General features: G+C 42.7%; 1 protein-coding gene across 1 annotated transcript in view; it reads right to left on the bottom strand.

Moving 5' to 3' along the window:
* The window catches only part of LOC119159555 (neuronal acetylcholine receptor subunit alpha-10), a 149,617-nt gene extending 143,480 nt beyond the window's left edge, over nt 1–6,137 (bottom strand). The window contains 1 exon segment of the mRNA XM_037412358.2: nt 5,005–6,137. Coding sequence (XP_037268255.2) covers nt 5,005–5,080 — 76 coding nt within the window. The 5' untranslated portion in view covers nt 5,081–6,137.
* Nucleotides 6,138–18,234: the final 12,097 nt, after the last annotated feature.

The raw sequence follows: 18,234 nt of genomic DNA, 5'->3' as shown, positions 1-18,234 counted from the left end.
CTGCCCCGTAGGTCGCCGGATCAAATCCCTGCTGCGGCGGCTGCTTTTTCGATGGAGGCGAAAATTCTGTAGGCCCATGTGCTCAGATTTGCGTGTGCGTTAAAGAACCTTAGGTGGTCGAAATTTTCGGAGCCCTTCACTATGGCGTCTCTTATAATCATATGGAGGTTTTGGGACGTTAAACCCCACGTATCAGTCAATCAATCAATCAATCAATCAATCAATCAATCAATCAATCAATCAATCAATCAATCAATCAATCAATCAGAGGAGCCAAGCAGATATATATTTGGTTAAGCTTCCTTCCTGTTCCAATTATAGGAAGTAATGTACCACTTACAAAACTAGCCTGTTCACAAACATGTGTCCCGTTATGCCTCTCAAGTAATTCGCAACACTAGAGGGGGCCCGATTTAAAAACGAATTAAAGCTCACAAATTAGGAAACAACTTTCTATAGGCGCTTAGATCTTTCTTTTTACCGGAAGGTGAGATTTTTAATTTAGCATATTTTGAATTTTCTTGTGTATGTCAGCGAAATTGGCATGCTAAGAAATGTCATTTACGAATATCTGAAGCACATTAGCTTTGCTCTCGTACGTTCGTATACTGTAGAGTAAGTTTCTTGCCTAATTACACGATTCCCAACTTACTTTTTACACTGCGTTCGTTTCTGTAATAATCAAATTAACACGGACTCTTGAATCTAGCTGCAGTTGTTACACATAGCCTTGTATTGTTACTCATCTTACGTTTATCTTACATTTTTAAATACATGTCTTATTATACCGCGCTTTTAAACCACCTGCCAACCCTACACGCTGAATAGACTTGTAACTAAACAAACCGTGCGCTCTCGAAATTTATCTGCAACATTTGTTTTATCTGCTCTATCCAGTTTGCTGCAAATAACAAAGTTCTCCCGAAGTTCTATGGTAGTATCGTAGGTCTCTGTGCATAATTTATGCACGCGATCCCAACACGCAATCATGCAGAGGAAGATTTCGGCGTCTTCCCCTTCCGCACCCAGAACGTGCAGTTCACATATGTACGTAGATAAATGGTACGCGTTTCTAAATCACGAATGACGTGACTCCGAGGCACGGCAGCACGCTCGAACGTCGCGACAAGTATAAATGTATGCGTTCAAAGATTCGGCCACCGTAACCTTATCGGTAAAAATAATTGTTTTGATTGATTTGTGGGGTTTAACGTCCCAAAACCACCATTTGATTATGAGAGACGCCGTAGTGGAGGGCTCCGGAAATTTCGACCACCTGGGGTTCTTTAACGTGCACCCAAATCTGAGTACACGGGCCATTACAACATTTCCGCCTCCATCGGAAATGCAGCCGCCGCAGCCGGTAATCGAACCCGCGACCTGCGGGTCAGCAGCCGAGTACCTTAGCCACTAGACCAACGCGGCGGGGCGGTAAAAATAATGGCCGTGTATAACGAGTGGTATTGATTAGACAAAATGCGTGACTAAAACCAGCCAGAAACCATGCCTACTACAACATACAAAAGCATAGTCTGTTGAAAAACAGAAGACTATGGAGTTAAGTGTTGGTCCCACTTTTTGAGCGAAGCGGGTGGAGGGAGAATGAGAGAGAAAGAAAAAAAAAGCAGGTGGCTTTGCGGAAAGTTGTCATAAAACTACTGATTGCTGATCAAAAGGCCGTATGCGGGACACCTGAATTTCATCCCCCTTCTAAATCCTCCCCATTAATGACCTTGAGTCCTCGTTTTCTCCGATATAAGAATTTATCTATCTATCTATCTATCCACCAGGCGAAACCTTATCGTATGCGGCTATGTTTTGCTTATTGGAGAGCTTGCAGGCTAGAGCTTTAAAACCGTGTTTCTGTCGCATCGGTCCCGGCCGTTCATCGTATACTTGTTTTACGTACGCATACCGCAGTCGCTATCGCTGACGTCGGCCTGTTGCCATGATCTAGTTTACGGTGCTCGTCTGCGGTACCGAAAGTCACTTTATTGAATCCCGACCCCCCACGACAGGGATTCAGTGCAGCGACCTTCGCTTCAGCATTTGGAACCGTGGTGAAGAACACTAACCTTTCAATCAATGTAGTAAGGTATTTATGTCTAATAAGAGTAATAAAGTCTTTCATGCCAGAATACTATGCAGCTTTGAGATTGTTTAAAAGTTACCTCTAGTACTTAATGTGGCGCCATAAAATTCAACCAGATTCAATGATGGAAACGAGAACAAAGCGCTGATGAGCGCAACAAGCAGACTTTCAGAATAACGTGATTGTTCGAAACAACGATCGCAGAGATGCAGTTCTTATGCGTTCGTGAACATAATACAAACCTCAGCATCAGTATACCGCAAGCCAGATTGAACAGCACGTATGCACGCTTGCACAACAAAGTCGGATGATATTACGACACTTACTCATTTAAGACGTCCCAGAAGAATATAGCAGTTGCACCGTTTCGCGTTTCAGTTTTGATACAGTGTCGCTGAACTTCGGTAAACTTCATTACTTCGCATTTGTTTCTATAAACCCCTTTTTCGAAATCGATTGATTGATTTGATTGATTTGTGGTGTATAACGTCCCAAAACCACGATATGATTATGAGAGACGCCGTAGTGCAGGGCTCCGGAAATTTTGACCACCTGGGGTTCTTTAACGTGCACGCAAATCTGAGCACACGGGCCTACAACATTTCCGCCTCCATCGGAAATGCAGCCACCACAGCCGGGATTCGATCCCGCAACCCCTTTTTCGAGATCTCGAAGATGCTGTGCGTTCTTCACACGAATACTCCCATTCGATGTGACCACCTAACTCTTATAGTTAGGAAGCTAATTATTCTAAATTTTAAGATTACCTTCCAAGAGGATGTATTTAGCTCCGTTAAGATGTGTGGGCCTACAGAGGAAGTTATTACGAAGGCATCGAAAAAAAACTTCAAATTTTTTGTGATTTTTGAGGATTTTGGACATATTTCTTAAAACGCAATGTGCATATGTCGCCATAGATATTCTACAACTTCAATAAAGTGCTGTACTGTTGCACAAAAAAGAGGTGGTACGGCTAATGAGACGTATCAAGGCGTTACCATCCTAAGTGGACTTCCCGAAGAAGCACATAATGAACCTAATAAACTATGTTATGTCAAATTTTTATCAGAAATACAATATGAAATTGTTAGGTCATCTCATAATAACGGAATTCTTGCAATGATTTTAACCTTTTCATTTGAAAGAGTCAAGAATAGTTAAAAATTGAAAAGTACTAACTTCACGTTGTCAAACGGCCTTAATTTGCAGCCGGAATTTCATAACTGACGGATAATTTTATAAGAACAAAGACCATACCCCCCCCCACCCCACACCCCAAAAATTTAAGTGTAGAAACAATAAGAGTGATGAAACTTCGCCTTCATAACTAATCATACGAGTGGCATTCAGGAACGAGTGCCATTTGTTCAACCCAAAATAAATAACTCGTTCTCTTTATAAAAAATACTCAATACTTACGCAATGTGCGAACTTCTTACGGATTTCATTGTCCTTCATTGTGTTTGCTTGAAAAGTAAGTGAGACAATACTAGTCTAATTAAAAAAGAAACAGAGGTCTATGGACGCACAACACCTTTGTATTGTCGATAAAACGAGCGTGAGACATATAATGCATTCCCTCCTATACTGTGTGACAAATAGAAATTCGAAGCAATGTCGATATACGTCTCTAATGCAATGTTTTGATTTAGAGCAGACTCAATAATATATTCCTGACCACTGGTCATCAAAAAAAAAAAACAAGAAAGAAAAGTAACTAAACTACATAAAGTACCCAATCTCAAGGAACAATCACAGAAGTAGAGCCACTGAGATAACGTGGCCACAAAGATAAAGTATCGTCTAGGTAGTCATTACGGCCGCCACATTGCATTGAGTTTTCCCAAACTTTAACTGTGGGCGTCATGGGTAACTCGGAATATCGAATGGTTTCGACAGAACAAAAAATGAAAACTATGTATGCAACAGCAGCCGCAATTACAGAGCTTGCGAAGTGCAGTCTGTTTTCTAACGCATCATTACTAGTACTGTATACAGTAACTTGTATTTAAGTACTTCTTCCTAACGCTGTAGGGCCATGGGGTTTGATTTGGGGGCACGTTAAAATCCCATGGTGGTTCAAATTTCCGGAGCCCTCCACTATACGGCGTCTCATAAAGATATGGTGGTTTTGGGAAGCTAAACCCCGCGTATCAATCAGTCAAATTAGTACTTTCTTTTGACATTACTTTGACAGTATACAAATAAAAAAAACCTAAGTAGTGCCAGTTGCCTGATTATTTTTAGTTTTTCTGTGTCTTTAATTATCAGGCCTTCTTCTTCAGTAACATTGAAACGGCAAACCAAGATCACGAAATTGCATGGTCTACATTTGTCGTATATCCATCAAAACTCTCTGTTTCTGCTATGCACCTCTCGCAATGGACTCCGGCTGCTTGCGCAGTATAGTTTGAAGAAACAAGTACATGTCACACTAAGAAAAATTGAAAGCCAATGAGCATTCTTTTTTTTGTACTTTATGGTTCAATGTGGTGAAAACTATCTCGCAATGCCTCCAAGCTTTTCGGCAGCGCCACCAAGCATTTGTCTGAGAGTATATATGCCAAAAAGTTAGGTTTTCTTCTAGCCTGCTTATGATGTACTGTGTATAGCTTTGATCAAATAGATCGCTGGTTGTATAACCAACCATTCGGGTGTGAGGAACACTTCTGGTGGTACAGTTAGAGTTAAATGTTTAGAGACTATGTGTCACATAAACAAAAAAAAAAACTGAAGATGCCACTTTTTTCGCAGCTAGCCTCGAATTTATTATTTTGGACCATCACAAACGCTTTGACAACGTGCACTATGAAGTAGAAAATTGCTAAGAAATTCAAAGTTTTATCAAACGTAAAAGCCCCCCAAGTTCCGACGCCAACTGTACATCTACAGTGAGACCAGCATCAACTCACCGAGGTTTGTGGAGAGGAGGCAGGCCGTCCACAGGCACACGTACACGATGGCTGGAATCAGTCCCCGAAGAAACATGGTGGAGGTTCAATTGAAACGGCCAGCTCCTGCTTTTTGTTCAAGTTTCGACGCCCAACATCGACCATCTCTGCAACACGCAGACTACGGGTTTTCGCGGCGAGGCGACCGCCTTTGACAACGAAGACAACTTGCTCGACATTGTCCTTCACGATTTTTGTTTTCACTTCCACGTCTCCTGTGCCGTCTCCCCCTTCGACCACTGCGTCAGATGTGGGTGCTCCTTCTGTCCTACGCTTATGGCCGAGTACGCAGCGAAGTCGCTTCTTCAGCTCGACAAAACGACAATCTGAACGACCTGCTTCACTTTAATTAAGTTGAGATTTTAGGCTTTCGCAGTACCACCCCCTTTTCTTTCTTTCTGCGCAGTAAAGCTCGTAGTTGGCCGTGCGTAAACTTCTCGCTGTCGACGCAGGCCCCTCAATATACCTTGCTAAACTTTTACTGCGCGTATCATTTTTAAGTACACTGCACGTTTTTCTCTGTGGGGAGGAATGTTTAGATTAGAGAGGTTTAACTCTACTTGCAGATATCTCTTTTTTTCTTAAGGTTCCTGTTCCTCTTACGAAATCAGCGCTAATTTACACTTCTTATTTTACACTTCTTATGAACTGTTCCAGGAACTGTTCAAGGCAGGAACAAATAATTTCCGGAAAGCACTGACCGAATCGGGAAGACAAAGAAAATTTACGTAGCACGCCTCATACTCCCTTTCGAAAGAAGAAAACAAAATGCCGCCTTCGAGGCTGCCCCGTTGACAAAACTGATGTTCCTAACTTTCGCTACATAACATACAGCGTCGTCAATCGGAATCCACAGGCGCGGGGAACGAAAAACTCTCTTTGTAAGTTTCGCTTCACGCAGCGCAGCAATCCACAGGGAGGAAAACTTGCGTGCGGCGAGTTGACTAGAAGCTCTCTTCACGAAGAGGCGTATCTCTGTTGCAGGGTTGGACGCGAAGTGGTCACCGCAGGAGGAAAAGAGGCAGCACAGTAGGGACGCGCCCGGCGCGGCAAGCGTGTCCTCGCGGACGAGGCGACGGACGGGCTTTGAACCGAGGCTCGGAGGAGCGGCGCGCAGACGCGCACGACACGGGGCCGTGATTGCGAAGCGCTCCGCCGTAGGGCGCTGCAGAGGAAAAGGTAGGATAGAGGGAGCATGCGAAGGGAACGCATGAACCACCGTGTTACAACAGAGGAAGCAGTGAAAGTGGGGAAACATAACGTTTGGACTGTGGAAATAAGTGGCACGCGAACTGTAACTGTATATGTGTATGTATGTAGGATGTACAGAGGCGAGCCTACTGCGTTACTATGGGCGGGAGCTTTGGTGTCGAAATGATTAGATTAACGCAAACACGCATGCTAATGACTTCGGCGCCTGGAACCTACACCCCACCCCCCTTTTTCAGTTAAAATTTTATACCGACTAGCCCTGAATGCATTTTACTTCAGATTTAAATTTACAAAAAAAGACACCCTGAAGAAAAAAAAATATTGAAAAAATTGGAGACTAAACTAGGTTTGAGTGTGAAAAGCATACATAAAAAGCACAAACTTAGACAAACAAGTGCCCAATTTTCAGCCTCGATGAACACTTCAGTGGCAGGATGTCATTTATACGGGCCGTCGTGAATGGACCTCTTTAGAAGCTATTCTTATCTGCAGAATAAGAAGAACATTTGTGTACGCTATAGCATGTGCGTTCATTGCTAGATGTTATACCTGTCTAATGTGCACAAAAATGACAAGAAAACTGTGAAATGAAGGTTTTCATGAGGACCTGCTGGCGCATAATTGTCTCAGCGAATGCTCTATAGCTAACAATCTGACACATCTCTGTACGCATATGTGTATAAGGTAATGTTTCCGGAATGACAGAAACGTGTTCGATAGTGTGGGTGCACACGCTAGCTCGCGAACATTACTCGAACATTTAGGCGACTGTAAATTTATCGATGTTTGGTAATTCATTTAGAACAACGATAACAGAAACAGAACCATCCGGAACGATTGCAGCGAGGACTGGCAGGCCAGGCCTCCCTTGCGAAATCATGTACGTCAACTTGATTTATTAAAAGCTATAACGTGGTGAGCGTTATCGTTTAGAATTATTGAGTTGTGTGTACACAGACGCAGTACGCGTAATTTATACTGCACAAGCCACGTGACGTACATTCTCGTAATATGGCTGCAAAGACGTTCTCCTAAAAGAAAGCGCAATTTGAATATAATGTACATAGACACACAGACACACACACACTCACAGACACACACCCACACACAAACACACGTGCGCCCGTCTGCTGTATACGGTGCTCGGCTACTAATTCGACAGTCGCAGGTTCGACACACACACATTTGAGCACGTACGCGATAGCGCAAGCACGAAGAAAGAAAACATGACATGCGTCTTTCCTTCTCCCATGAAAGTTTATAATGAACAATAACTCATAATTTCCTTCAATACTGTGGTTCCTAGTCCTCTCTATCCAAAAATGAGCCCTTGAAGCACCCTCCTTGGTGCAGTGTGAAACATTTAGGCTGCTTTCTTTCGTTAGGTATGCGTGAATGACCTTTCTGATCAGGACGTCTACCTAACCTTCCTTGTTGCTGAGCATATGCGTGTCTAATTATGCAGAAGGTTTCACTGCGGACAATAAAAGCTGGCTGCTGCTTTCTTAGCGGTACCATGGTGTTATCTTAGCGGTGCATAACTAAAGTAATTTGATATTCGCACAAACGGTGTTTTCGTATCTGGTTCTCAGGCGAGCATTTCATTAGTGGCACAAACCAGTCATCTATACTTGATAATGAGCTTGGTGGATCAGTAACAACGTAGTATCAGTGATCAGGGGTATAGCTGCCGCTTGAAAAGAAGTTAGTTTTTGTATAAAACGATAAATTTTGTATAACGTGGCGTAAAAAATACATCACAAAGCACACTGCGTGAAAGCAGAGGAATTTATTTAACCATTACAACTTCAGAAATAGTAAAATGACGGAAAATATTTGGGATGTGTATTGAATATTTTATCTCCTCAGTGGTAATTACAGAACAAAGAAAAATGAAAGAAAAAAAGCCTGCTGCTGGTGGCTTACGACTGCTATGCTTATAATAGGCTTACATCAATTGCTCAAATACAAACATAAAACCAATAAAAAACAGATCTGGTTAGCCCTTAGCAGGTCAGCAGGATACAAAGCCAGACGAAATCGGCGGAGGTGAACGTTTAATAACCTATAAAGACAGCTCGTTGAATCTGAAAGGGATACTGCTGTTTTATCGAAACTTTTAATATTGCGTTAAATATAGATTCAACGAAGAAGAATCGCGCACTCTTCGCTTCAGCGATCAGACTTTTTCTGCCCACTTTACTCCGGCAGTCACTTCTTTTGTCCTTCAGAATTGATGGTGCCTATAATCCATGGTTCACCACACACTGTTTACTGCGCCACACACAATGAACGAAAACCAGTTGTCTGAAAACATTTTAAGTTTTCGTACTTGCCACAGTATTTCAACAGAACAGACCGAGCAGCAAGGAAGAGAAGTTGATGTCTTCTAGGCAACTCGGTCTTCTCTGCGTTGCATTTTACGATTTTTCTGAACATCAGTTCGTTTCGTCCCGATTGTTGCAGTGTGTCGTGAGAAATCGACCGCCTGTAGGGAGTTGTAGGACAGTGATTTCCTACGAGAGCTGTAAGCTTTGCGGCAGACTATAGAACATATTGCTGCGGCACGTGCGTCTCAGTGCGCAGACGGCCTGGCTAGCGGACGTTCATTACCATCAAGAGCAGAAATAAATCAAACACTCCGGCATGCACAGGCGTTGAACTCTCCATATTCTTCTATCGGTCAATAAACTATATAGGCACAACAAACTAGGCACAACTAGGCAAGAACACGCAAGCAAGTAGAGAAACAAACAAACAAACAAACAAACAATCAAACAAACAAGCAAGCAATTTGGCATACAAGTTAACGAAAGTACAACGTAACACATCCGATCAAGATTATCCATCTACGTGAAACATTTTTTCTCAGACTAGTCATATAAAGTGGATGGTGCCTTGGAGATATGGAATAAGAGTCATCGCTGAAGATATTTCCCTCGGGAAAACAGGCGATAACCGATCGTGCAATTTTTTTACTGAGGAAAAGAAAGAATCCGCTTGACAGAAAACGAAATTCATCGTCGTAGAGCGTTGCTCCACCGCAGTTGCAGACGAAGGGAGAACAATCACGGGATGCTTGAAGTGAAGCATCAAGATTGCAAAATATGGGTCGATGTGCGCGCGATACATAGCCTCAGACCTCACACAGAGGTGGAGGGTTGCATGTGATCGAGAGTGAAACTAATGTAGAGCTCTAAAAGTAAAGAAAAGGTACATGTGACGTCAATATACGGCAAACCCTTTTGTTCCCACGTTTGACTGTCTTATAAAAAATACGAAAAAAGAATGTAATTTGAGAGGTGCCTGCTTCGAAGTTCTCAGTAATCTCTCGCCTGCCGGTCGGGACAAATTTGAAACCTAGCCCGGCATTTCGTTTGAAGGCAATGACTATTTTATAAGTCCCTTCCAACCGTTTTCCGCAAATAGAGCAGAATGTCCATTTATTCATTCAAACAGCAAAAAAAAGAGAGCTAGCTAGAATTGATGTATGCCATCTGACTAGTGAGATGGTGCCAAAAATAACAATATAAATAATAAATTAGCAATAAGAAATTGCAGATGTTTAGGCAAATATTAAAAGGTAATAAATATGAAATATTATTTTTACTCAGTGTTAATATGGACGTTTGTTTACTGTTCATTAATTCATTGAGTGATTGCTAATAGTAATAATTGTTGGAGTTTGACGTCTCAAAACAAAGATATGGTTGAGAGACGCCGTATTAGAGAGGTCCCGACATTTCGACCACTTTCTGTTTTTTTAACAGGGAGTGAGTGAGACAGTCTAGGAAGTTATATAGTTAGTTTCTCAATTAATTTTTTGAGTGAGAGAGTTAGTGAATAGTCAGTAAGTAAGCAAGTAAGTGGATAGTGATTGTGCAAGCAAGTAAGCGACGATGGCTAGAAAAACGAACGCCCGACAAGTGTTTGAAGCTCTGTGTAGTTAGCTGTCTTGGCTCTGACGCGCGACGCGAGTTAAAAAGTAATAAATAAATAAATAAATAAATAAATAAATAAATAAATAAATAAATACTTAGAGGTGATCATCTATGGTGGCACTAGCAAAGTCGCCCCATCTAATGCCTACACAATATTGCCTTGGCGAAGTGCCTCAGAAAAAAAAAAAACATGAAAATGTGAAAGTGTTCGGTACAACGGCGAATTTTCTTTCTTTTTTATTTACGCTACGCCCGCCTGGTAGTATGAGAGTGCAAAAAAATACTCCTGTAATCTAATATTAATTTTATGCTTTCATGGGTGCCGTTCATTATTTCTTTCGCATCCTGAACAATTGATTAGAACTGCCACTCCCCCAACATTGCGCTTCTATAGCTTTGCGGCTTGCAGCTATAACTCAAGTATACTCCTAATACTTGACCGAAGTGGCAAAGCCACATGTCAGGTCATGCTTCATGAAAAGGAAGACGAAATACTCACTAAAATGAGGCTGAGTTTCTGGCAGTGGTACTCGCCTTACGAAAGTTAAACGCAGAAATTTCATCGGCTGTTATGATTACATATTCTCTGTCTCTTTGCGCTGCACTTCCGGTTGGTGCTGAATCGCACATAATAAAGACGTTTCGTGCTTTAATAACCCCCACCCCTCCCCATTTGAGAAAAGTTAGATTAGTTTGGGTGCCGGGCCATAACGGGTTGCTCTTAAATGAAATAGCACATTCTTTAGCGAAATCAGCAATAAGTGCGCCAATTTTACCATGTTTTCCAGCATCCGCTTAAGTAACGGCTGCGCAATTTCGCAAATGTACCATTATAGAAAAGCTCCACAGGTACATCACTCACAAATTCGACTGAATATTGGCACTTATTATATACCTGGCGCCGATTCTCTTCTGACACACGTAAACTTGAAGTCGCAATTACAAACTAAATCTCTACCAACACAGGTCTGGTCAGGCTCTTTCTCCAATGTGTGCTTTTTGTGGCGAGCCATAAACTATGGATCATTACTTGTTGATATGTAGACGATTTACTACAGCTCGTAGATCCAAGTTAGAAAATCCTTTACAAGCTCTTGGAATGAATTTATCCATGCCTGTGATTTTGTCCTTTGGAGCCTCTATTTCTGGGTTCGCCAGTGCGAAAGTTTGCGAGGCAGTGCGGAACTACCTGAATAAAACGAAAATACTAACAAACTAATATTATTCTTTTGTGTCAACATACGCATAACTTCTCTATTTTTTTCTTCTTTTCTTAAAGCTAGGTTTTGATCTAGGTTATTATCTATTACTAATACAAAAACTTTACAGTTAGTACCGATCAGTGATCATCAACATTTCATTATAAAATTTGTAACGTTTTCAATTTGTAAGTTCCTTTACTCTATAATACAATAATACTTTATAAGACCACTTAATTATTGGCCGATCCCCCGCAGTGGGTATGAGCCACAAGTGACGGGCAAGAAGAACAAGAACAAGAACAAGAGTCGAAGGCTGTGAGTAAAGTTTCTTCATACTTTTCTTAGTCCGAACCATCCTTTATTCACAGCAGCTGTGCTCCCGACACGATCCGTCTTTCAGAAATACTAAACTTTGAAGTATTCTTCGCAAGTCAGCCGGCAATCAGCTATGCCGTATCGCCCCCATTTGTCTCACAAGCAGGGAAAGGAAAACAAAGATTGATCTGCGTGTTGAACACACGGACGTCGTATGCCCGGCAAGGTGCCCTAATGGAAAAATTGGTGCGCCAGCGTGATGGAATGCGTACAACACGAGAGCGGGACAAGCGAGATGTGTGTCGCCGCGGCAGCAAAGCGTTATTGTTCGAAGACGTGCCGGCGTGAAATCACTTTGATGCAACGTGATGTAAGACCCTTCCGTTTTATCTGTATGCTCGTTGCTTTTATAGGCCGGCTCTAAATGGTACACTGTAAAAATTGCACTACTAGTCGCACGACAAACTTGTCGAAGTCTTATTTCTTTTCCAAGCACATTTAGTGAAACACTAGCTTTAAATTTTCCGAAAAGTGAAAAATTGCGTTTAAAAAGAAAATTGTCGTAGCTTGCACTGGAGGCGCAGTGCTAAAGAGACGGTGGAGCTTAAGGGCTCCTAAGTGGCGCTGGGTGCTACTGTTTTCTTAGGTTTTGCTGATTTTCTCATTATTCCGCTTCCGTCTCTCTTATGTGTATGCCGTTCATTGTCTGCTTATTTCTATTTCTTTTTCAACGTTTGTATATTTTGCTGTTTTCCGTTTTCTTCTCCATATGTATTTGTCACTTCTCTTTCTCTCCATCTCTTTTTATCGCTTTCTATTTCTTTCTCTTTCTTTGTTTAACTATTTCTTACTCTCTATTTTTTTTTACCTTTCATGATCTGTATCTTTTTATGTGCTGTAGGCTTCCCTCTCCATCTCTCCCCTCCTGCTCACCTGTACAACAGTTCTTCTCACCCTCGCTCTTCATTCCTACCCTCTTGCTGTTTACACGAGACTATTCTGTGCTTAGCTAGAGTGCCCTAATAGCTGAGACAATGATTAAAAACAGTAACATGCTGAAAAGCCCAATGGTTGAGACTATCGCCTTCGGAGAATGGACGTGTGTTCGAATCTCATCGCTCGAAAGACTTTTTCCGCGTAAAATTCCTCTTTCTTTTTATGTTTATTTCTCTTTATCTCTTTATTTCTGTATTAGCTGTCTAACCCATGAACTAATAGGCAAAAAATCTGGAATTCACTAAGACTCGCCCACGAAATACATCTTGCGCGTTAGGCTCACTCGGACTATGGCTCACCAAAATTTTTCTGCGCCGGACTCGCTCGGACTCGCACTCACTAAAATGTTCTTCAACTTGACTCACTCGGATTGAAAGTCTCTAATGTATTACTTACCCAGAATCACTCATACTCACTGCTTGACCTGAGTCTGACCCGCGTATTCTAGAACCTCCCTTCACTCAACGCTTCGCCTTCACTTGAGAAAGCTGATGGGAGCGCTATCTCTAGGTACGGCAAGTCGCTGCTTATCAGCGATAGTCTGCTGCGATTATTGAGTAGCGCAGCGTCATTTTCAGCCGAGTGGTGGCGCAGTGCTCAACTCTTTCAAGTGAAGGGTGTAAGTCGAGTGGAGGAGCGTTTGTGAATACGGGGGTGAGTGAGTCGACTCCTGAGTGGGTTCGCCGACTTATGCACCGAGTAGAAATATTGCATCTCTTGCTGTAGTGGTTGGCGCACGTGTTTTGATAATGAAGCAAAAGATTATATGAGGACGTCGAACAACATGACTAAGGGAGCACGTGCTGGTCTCGCCATGCACGGGCGGCGCAGCTGTGACCTTATCACTTGTCGGACAATGTGAGGCGCTTCGAAGTGTTTTTTTAGATGCGGAGCATCTAATACTCGAGGCTTGTAGTGCGGCGCCGTCCGCAAGCTTCCTCCTCCTTCTTCCACCATCTGTGCACCCTTCCTCCTCTACACACCCAAGGAGGATTAAAAAAATTGCTGGAGTGGAAATGATTGCGCAGATGTGAAGCCGTTCCTCTGGCAAGATGGCGGCTGTGGCGGCCATTTTACTAGGGGCATGATAAAGTGTCGCCGTTCAGCGATCGGGGGGGGGGGGGTTAGAAAAAGGGGGTAACGATTTAGAGCACAGGGTACTCTACTAGGGGAGAGCTTAAAGCCGTCCCACATGCCTGAATACACAGGCATGGTTCAGTGTGCACCGCCACATGCCTGAATACACAGGCATGGTTCAGTGTGCACCGACGCCTGAATACACAGGCATGGTCCAGTGTGCACCGAAAACGAAGCGTTTCCCTCGCACGCCCAACGAGTTTAATGCAACCAACATTTTTGGGGCCTCATAGTGCTCCAAGTGCGTCTTAAAGTCACTAGTTTTCCGTAGTGAGCCTCTAATTGGAGGCAAAGTTCTTTGAAGATTCAGTCATCCATATTTGTTTCTGAGTGTTATTTCGTCAGGAACAACCATCCTTTAATATAGAACTACCGTAGTATTTACATAACGTATCAAAGCCCCTTGATCTTTAGGCGGGCACTATCAGAAAAGAGCATGTTTCCGCCATCTTGGCAGTGGCAATAGGTGGCTTCACTTCTGCTGGCAAGGCATCGCAGGAGCTTCCACTCCAGCAACTTTTCTTTAATTCTCCTTGTACACAGCGCGTGCGCTTCTCCTCTTCACGAACATTCGCTAGCTGTATAATGTAGCGCGCATGCGCCGTCACGCTTCGAGAACATCAGCAGCTTACGCGCGCGCATGCGCCGTCGCGCTTCGAGAACATCGGCAGCTGACGCGCGCGCATGCGCCGTTGCGCTTCTCCCCCTTCTCGAACATTCGACAGCTGACAGTGCATGCGCCGTCGCGCTGTATATATACTCAAGGTCGGCGCTCGCTCGCTCAGTTGCCGCTCGTCGGTTGGTTTGTACGGCGCGTCGACGTCCAAGGTCGCGGTGAAATGAATTCCAACGAATCCACAAACACAATGATCGACGTCTCTTCGACCAGCGCCGCCCTTTCGCATACGTGTGTACGTGTTCACTCATTTAACACCCCCTCCTACAACCACGTTAACCAATTTAGCCATCGACCCAAGTAAGTCGCAATTTAACACCCCATTTCACAACCACGTTAATCAATTTAGCCATCGACCCAAGTAAGTCGCACTTTAACACCCCGTTAACCAATTATATGCTCCGCATCCTCCTCAGTGTTCCCCCGAGGGAAGCTGCGGGCAATTTTTTTTCTACACACCAAACTCGTCCGAATGAAAAAAGTTACGCTGTTAAAAACAAAAACGTATGAAATGAACGGTCAAATTGTCAAGTTATATTGAATGCATATGACACGATAGCATAAGGCTATTTTAAGATAAGAGTAAATTAGCTGTAACAATATTTAATAAAAAATCTAATGAATGAGTTCATTGAAAGAACACTCAGTTTACTTGTGAACAGATGGCGTCGCTTTTATGGGCAGCTGGCTCATGGTTTTCATGAGTATAATGTTATTGCAGCTTTGAGGCTGCGCACGTGCTGTTGTCTCTGTCCGTAATCGCAATGAAAACAACAGGTGCGTCATGTCAACGACGACGCGACAATCATAAGTGAAATTTCCGCTGGAGCCGATTCGACCTACTTCCCGGCTGTGATGTACTCACTGCTGGGCGCAATTGAGACAACGCTAGCCTTGTCCTAATAACGAGAGCTTGTTCCAATACTAGCGTGATGAAATGTGTAACTTGTATAGGTGAAATACTTGTTCAGAATTTGTGTCTCCATTTCAATAGTCCAAAAATTTTTTTCAGAACAAGATTCCCTGGAGTACATGCGGGAATTCGTTCGTTGAGTTTAATTACCCCAAAAATGGATGTTACGTACTATAGAGTGACAGAGCATTACATAGCGAAAAACCACAGTCTTGATGTCACCATTCGAGGATGTTCACTTAGTGCCATAATTTGCACCCCCGTTCGTCACCTAGGAGTGGGGGTCACAATGGCATCACCATACATCGACTTATTAAGAAGAGAGCGCTGCACCCCCGCCCCCCCCTCCTCACACGCACACTGAAGGGGAACCATGGCACGCCTATGCTTTTCAGTAACCTTGTATCTCTTTGCGAAGATTATGGCTGCGCAAAAGGGTTACCTTTTGCCCCTTTATTTCCTAAATGAACTGCTTGTACCTGCGAAGCCTAAGGAGTGGTCTGGGGGGTTCAAAAACCTCTCCCTCTTTCCCGAAATTCTCATTTTGTATGTATATAAGCACGCGCAAACATACATAAAGGGGATGGGGGAGCGGGATTAATACGTCTTTCGAAACCCACTCGAAATACATTTCTCGCTAAGCCTCTTTCTGCTCGGCTTCACTTCCACGACAGGATTCTGTGGCGGGAAATAAATAATTAGAAAATGTGATTACTCGATAGTAGTATTTGCGTTCTGTACAATTTCTTTCTTGCACACACAAGTATCCTAAACTCCATAAGTGCATCCAGGAAAGGCGTAATGGTGTTTGTTTGTCAAATTCGAGCATCTTTCGAGATCCTTACTCCTTTTAGCCTTTAAAAATAACTGATAAGAAAAAAAATAAAAAAAAAATATAACATCAAGCAAAGTGCTAGCACAAAGGTCGACTGCATTGAAGAACAGTTTACCGTGGTTCTTTCCCATTTCTTAACAATGCAAACGAACCCCCTCCCCCACCCTACTTCTTTTACATATTATGTGCCTGCACTTCAGGGTGCGTGCATTACAGCTCATCAGTGATGCTGACTACGCGCGACTATGCGCGTACTCTGAAGTAAGAATGGAGACGGCACTCACGTGTAAAATGAGTCTCACCCCTGGCTTCACGGTAACCAAGAGAAACAACACCAGTAAATGTTACTGCGAAACACGCCCATGTGGTATCCCTGAGTGAGGTAGCAACAGTTTTATGCTTTGGAAACGGCGAAATAAAAAAAAACCTGGGTGTGTTAGTTCAGTGACGTAAACGTGCATATGAGCGCGTAATAAAGCCGCATGTATAATAATTGCGCAATGCGACGCTACTATGAGCTTCCGTCAGGTCGTCAGATAGACAGACTGGAGAAGCCGCTAATACGACATGCATAGTGAGAACCAGCGCGCAGCTTGGTCAGTTAAAAAAAAAAGCGGAATTTTAACACGCTGCACTACTTCACCTTCATGGTGCACCTCGTGAGTGCGATGCGAGAGACGTCGGCGCATTGGTTTAGGGGTATGATTCTCGCTTCGCGTGTGAAAGGTCCCCGGTTCAAATCCCGGAAAAGACCATTATTCTACATTTTTATAACAGCTCGATGTAACCAGTGCAGATATTGGCAGACATGAAAGTAAAATTTTGAAATAGTTGATACAAGTACGAACTATATGCACAATGCATCTATCTATCTATCTATCTATCTATCTATCTATCTATCTATCTATCTATCTATCTATCTATCTATCTATCTATCTATCTATCTATCTATCTATCTATCTATCTATCTATCTATCTATCTATCTATCTATCTATCTATCTATCTATCTATCTATCTATCTATCTATATATCTATATATCTATCTATCTATCTATCTATCTATCTATCTGTCCAGGATATTTAAAAGCAATTTTCCTACTTTTAACAAAACTTGTGGAGTGGTGTTAACAAACTGTGGCATGGTCTTCAAGAGACGTACCAAAATAAAGGGACGCATCCGCGACAATAGAGCCATGCAAGGACGCATAATAGTGTCTTGCGTAGGCAAGAATAGGGAAAGGCCGCTCATGAAGTACGTGTACTCAGTTTGCTTTGCAGCAAACAAGTCTTGATCAATATATAGTTCCGAGAGTAAAATTTGGCTGGTCATTATCAACACAGAAACGATGAAATGATCGATCGGCATTGTACTCGGCACTTCTCGGGTCTGTTTAAAAGAGAACCATAGTTTACACAGCGTTAACTTGTTCAGTTGAGAATGAGTGAATAGGGACTCTCAAATCTTGAAGGCAATCATGACCACCAGTAAAAAAATCAAAAACAAGAAAAAACCGTTGTGCCATTGTAATGGGGTGCCAAGCCAATCAAAAGAGAATGTGCAATGACACATTCGCAAAAAAGCGTATTCAGCCTCACATTATAAGCTTAGCTCATACGGAGCACTAACGTGCATTGTCATATGTATTAGGCAGCCTAACGTTGTAAAGAGAAAAATGATCTTTAAGACAGCATCAGTACTTGTAGAAAACATGGCATAGTTATCTCTGTTGACGAATTAGTCAATGTCTAAGATGAAAACATGGACCTTTTATTGGGTTTTAATTTGTGGAGATGAAACAATTTTTCCGTACATTTGGTAAGAGCAGAGTGACCATGGGCCTAGGCGTGACCTAAATGGGCGTGCATTACTTCAACCTATATGGCGAATATTACAAAACAAGGCCTAAAATTTCTTTCACAGCAGTTGTATGAACTTTCTGATGCACGAAATCTTCTCGAACCT

This window comes from Rhipicephalus microplus, chromosome 1 (genome assembly GCF_043290135.1).
Source record: "Rhipicephalus microplus isolate Deutch F79 chromosome 1, USDA_Rmic, whole genome shotgun sequence".
Taxonomy (NCBI): domain Eukaryota; kingdom Metazoa; phylum Arthropoda; class Arachnida; order Ixodida; family Ixodidae; genus Rhipicephalus; species Rhipicephalus microplus.
The sequence above is the reverse complement of the archived record's forward strand: the minus strand, read 5'-3'. Positions and strand labels throughout refer to the sequence as shown.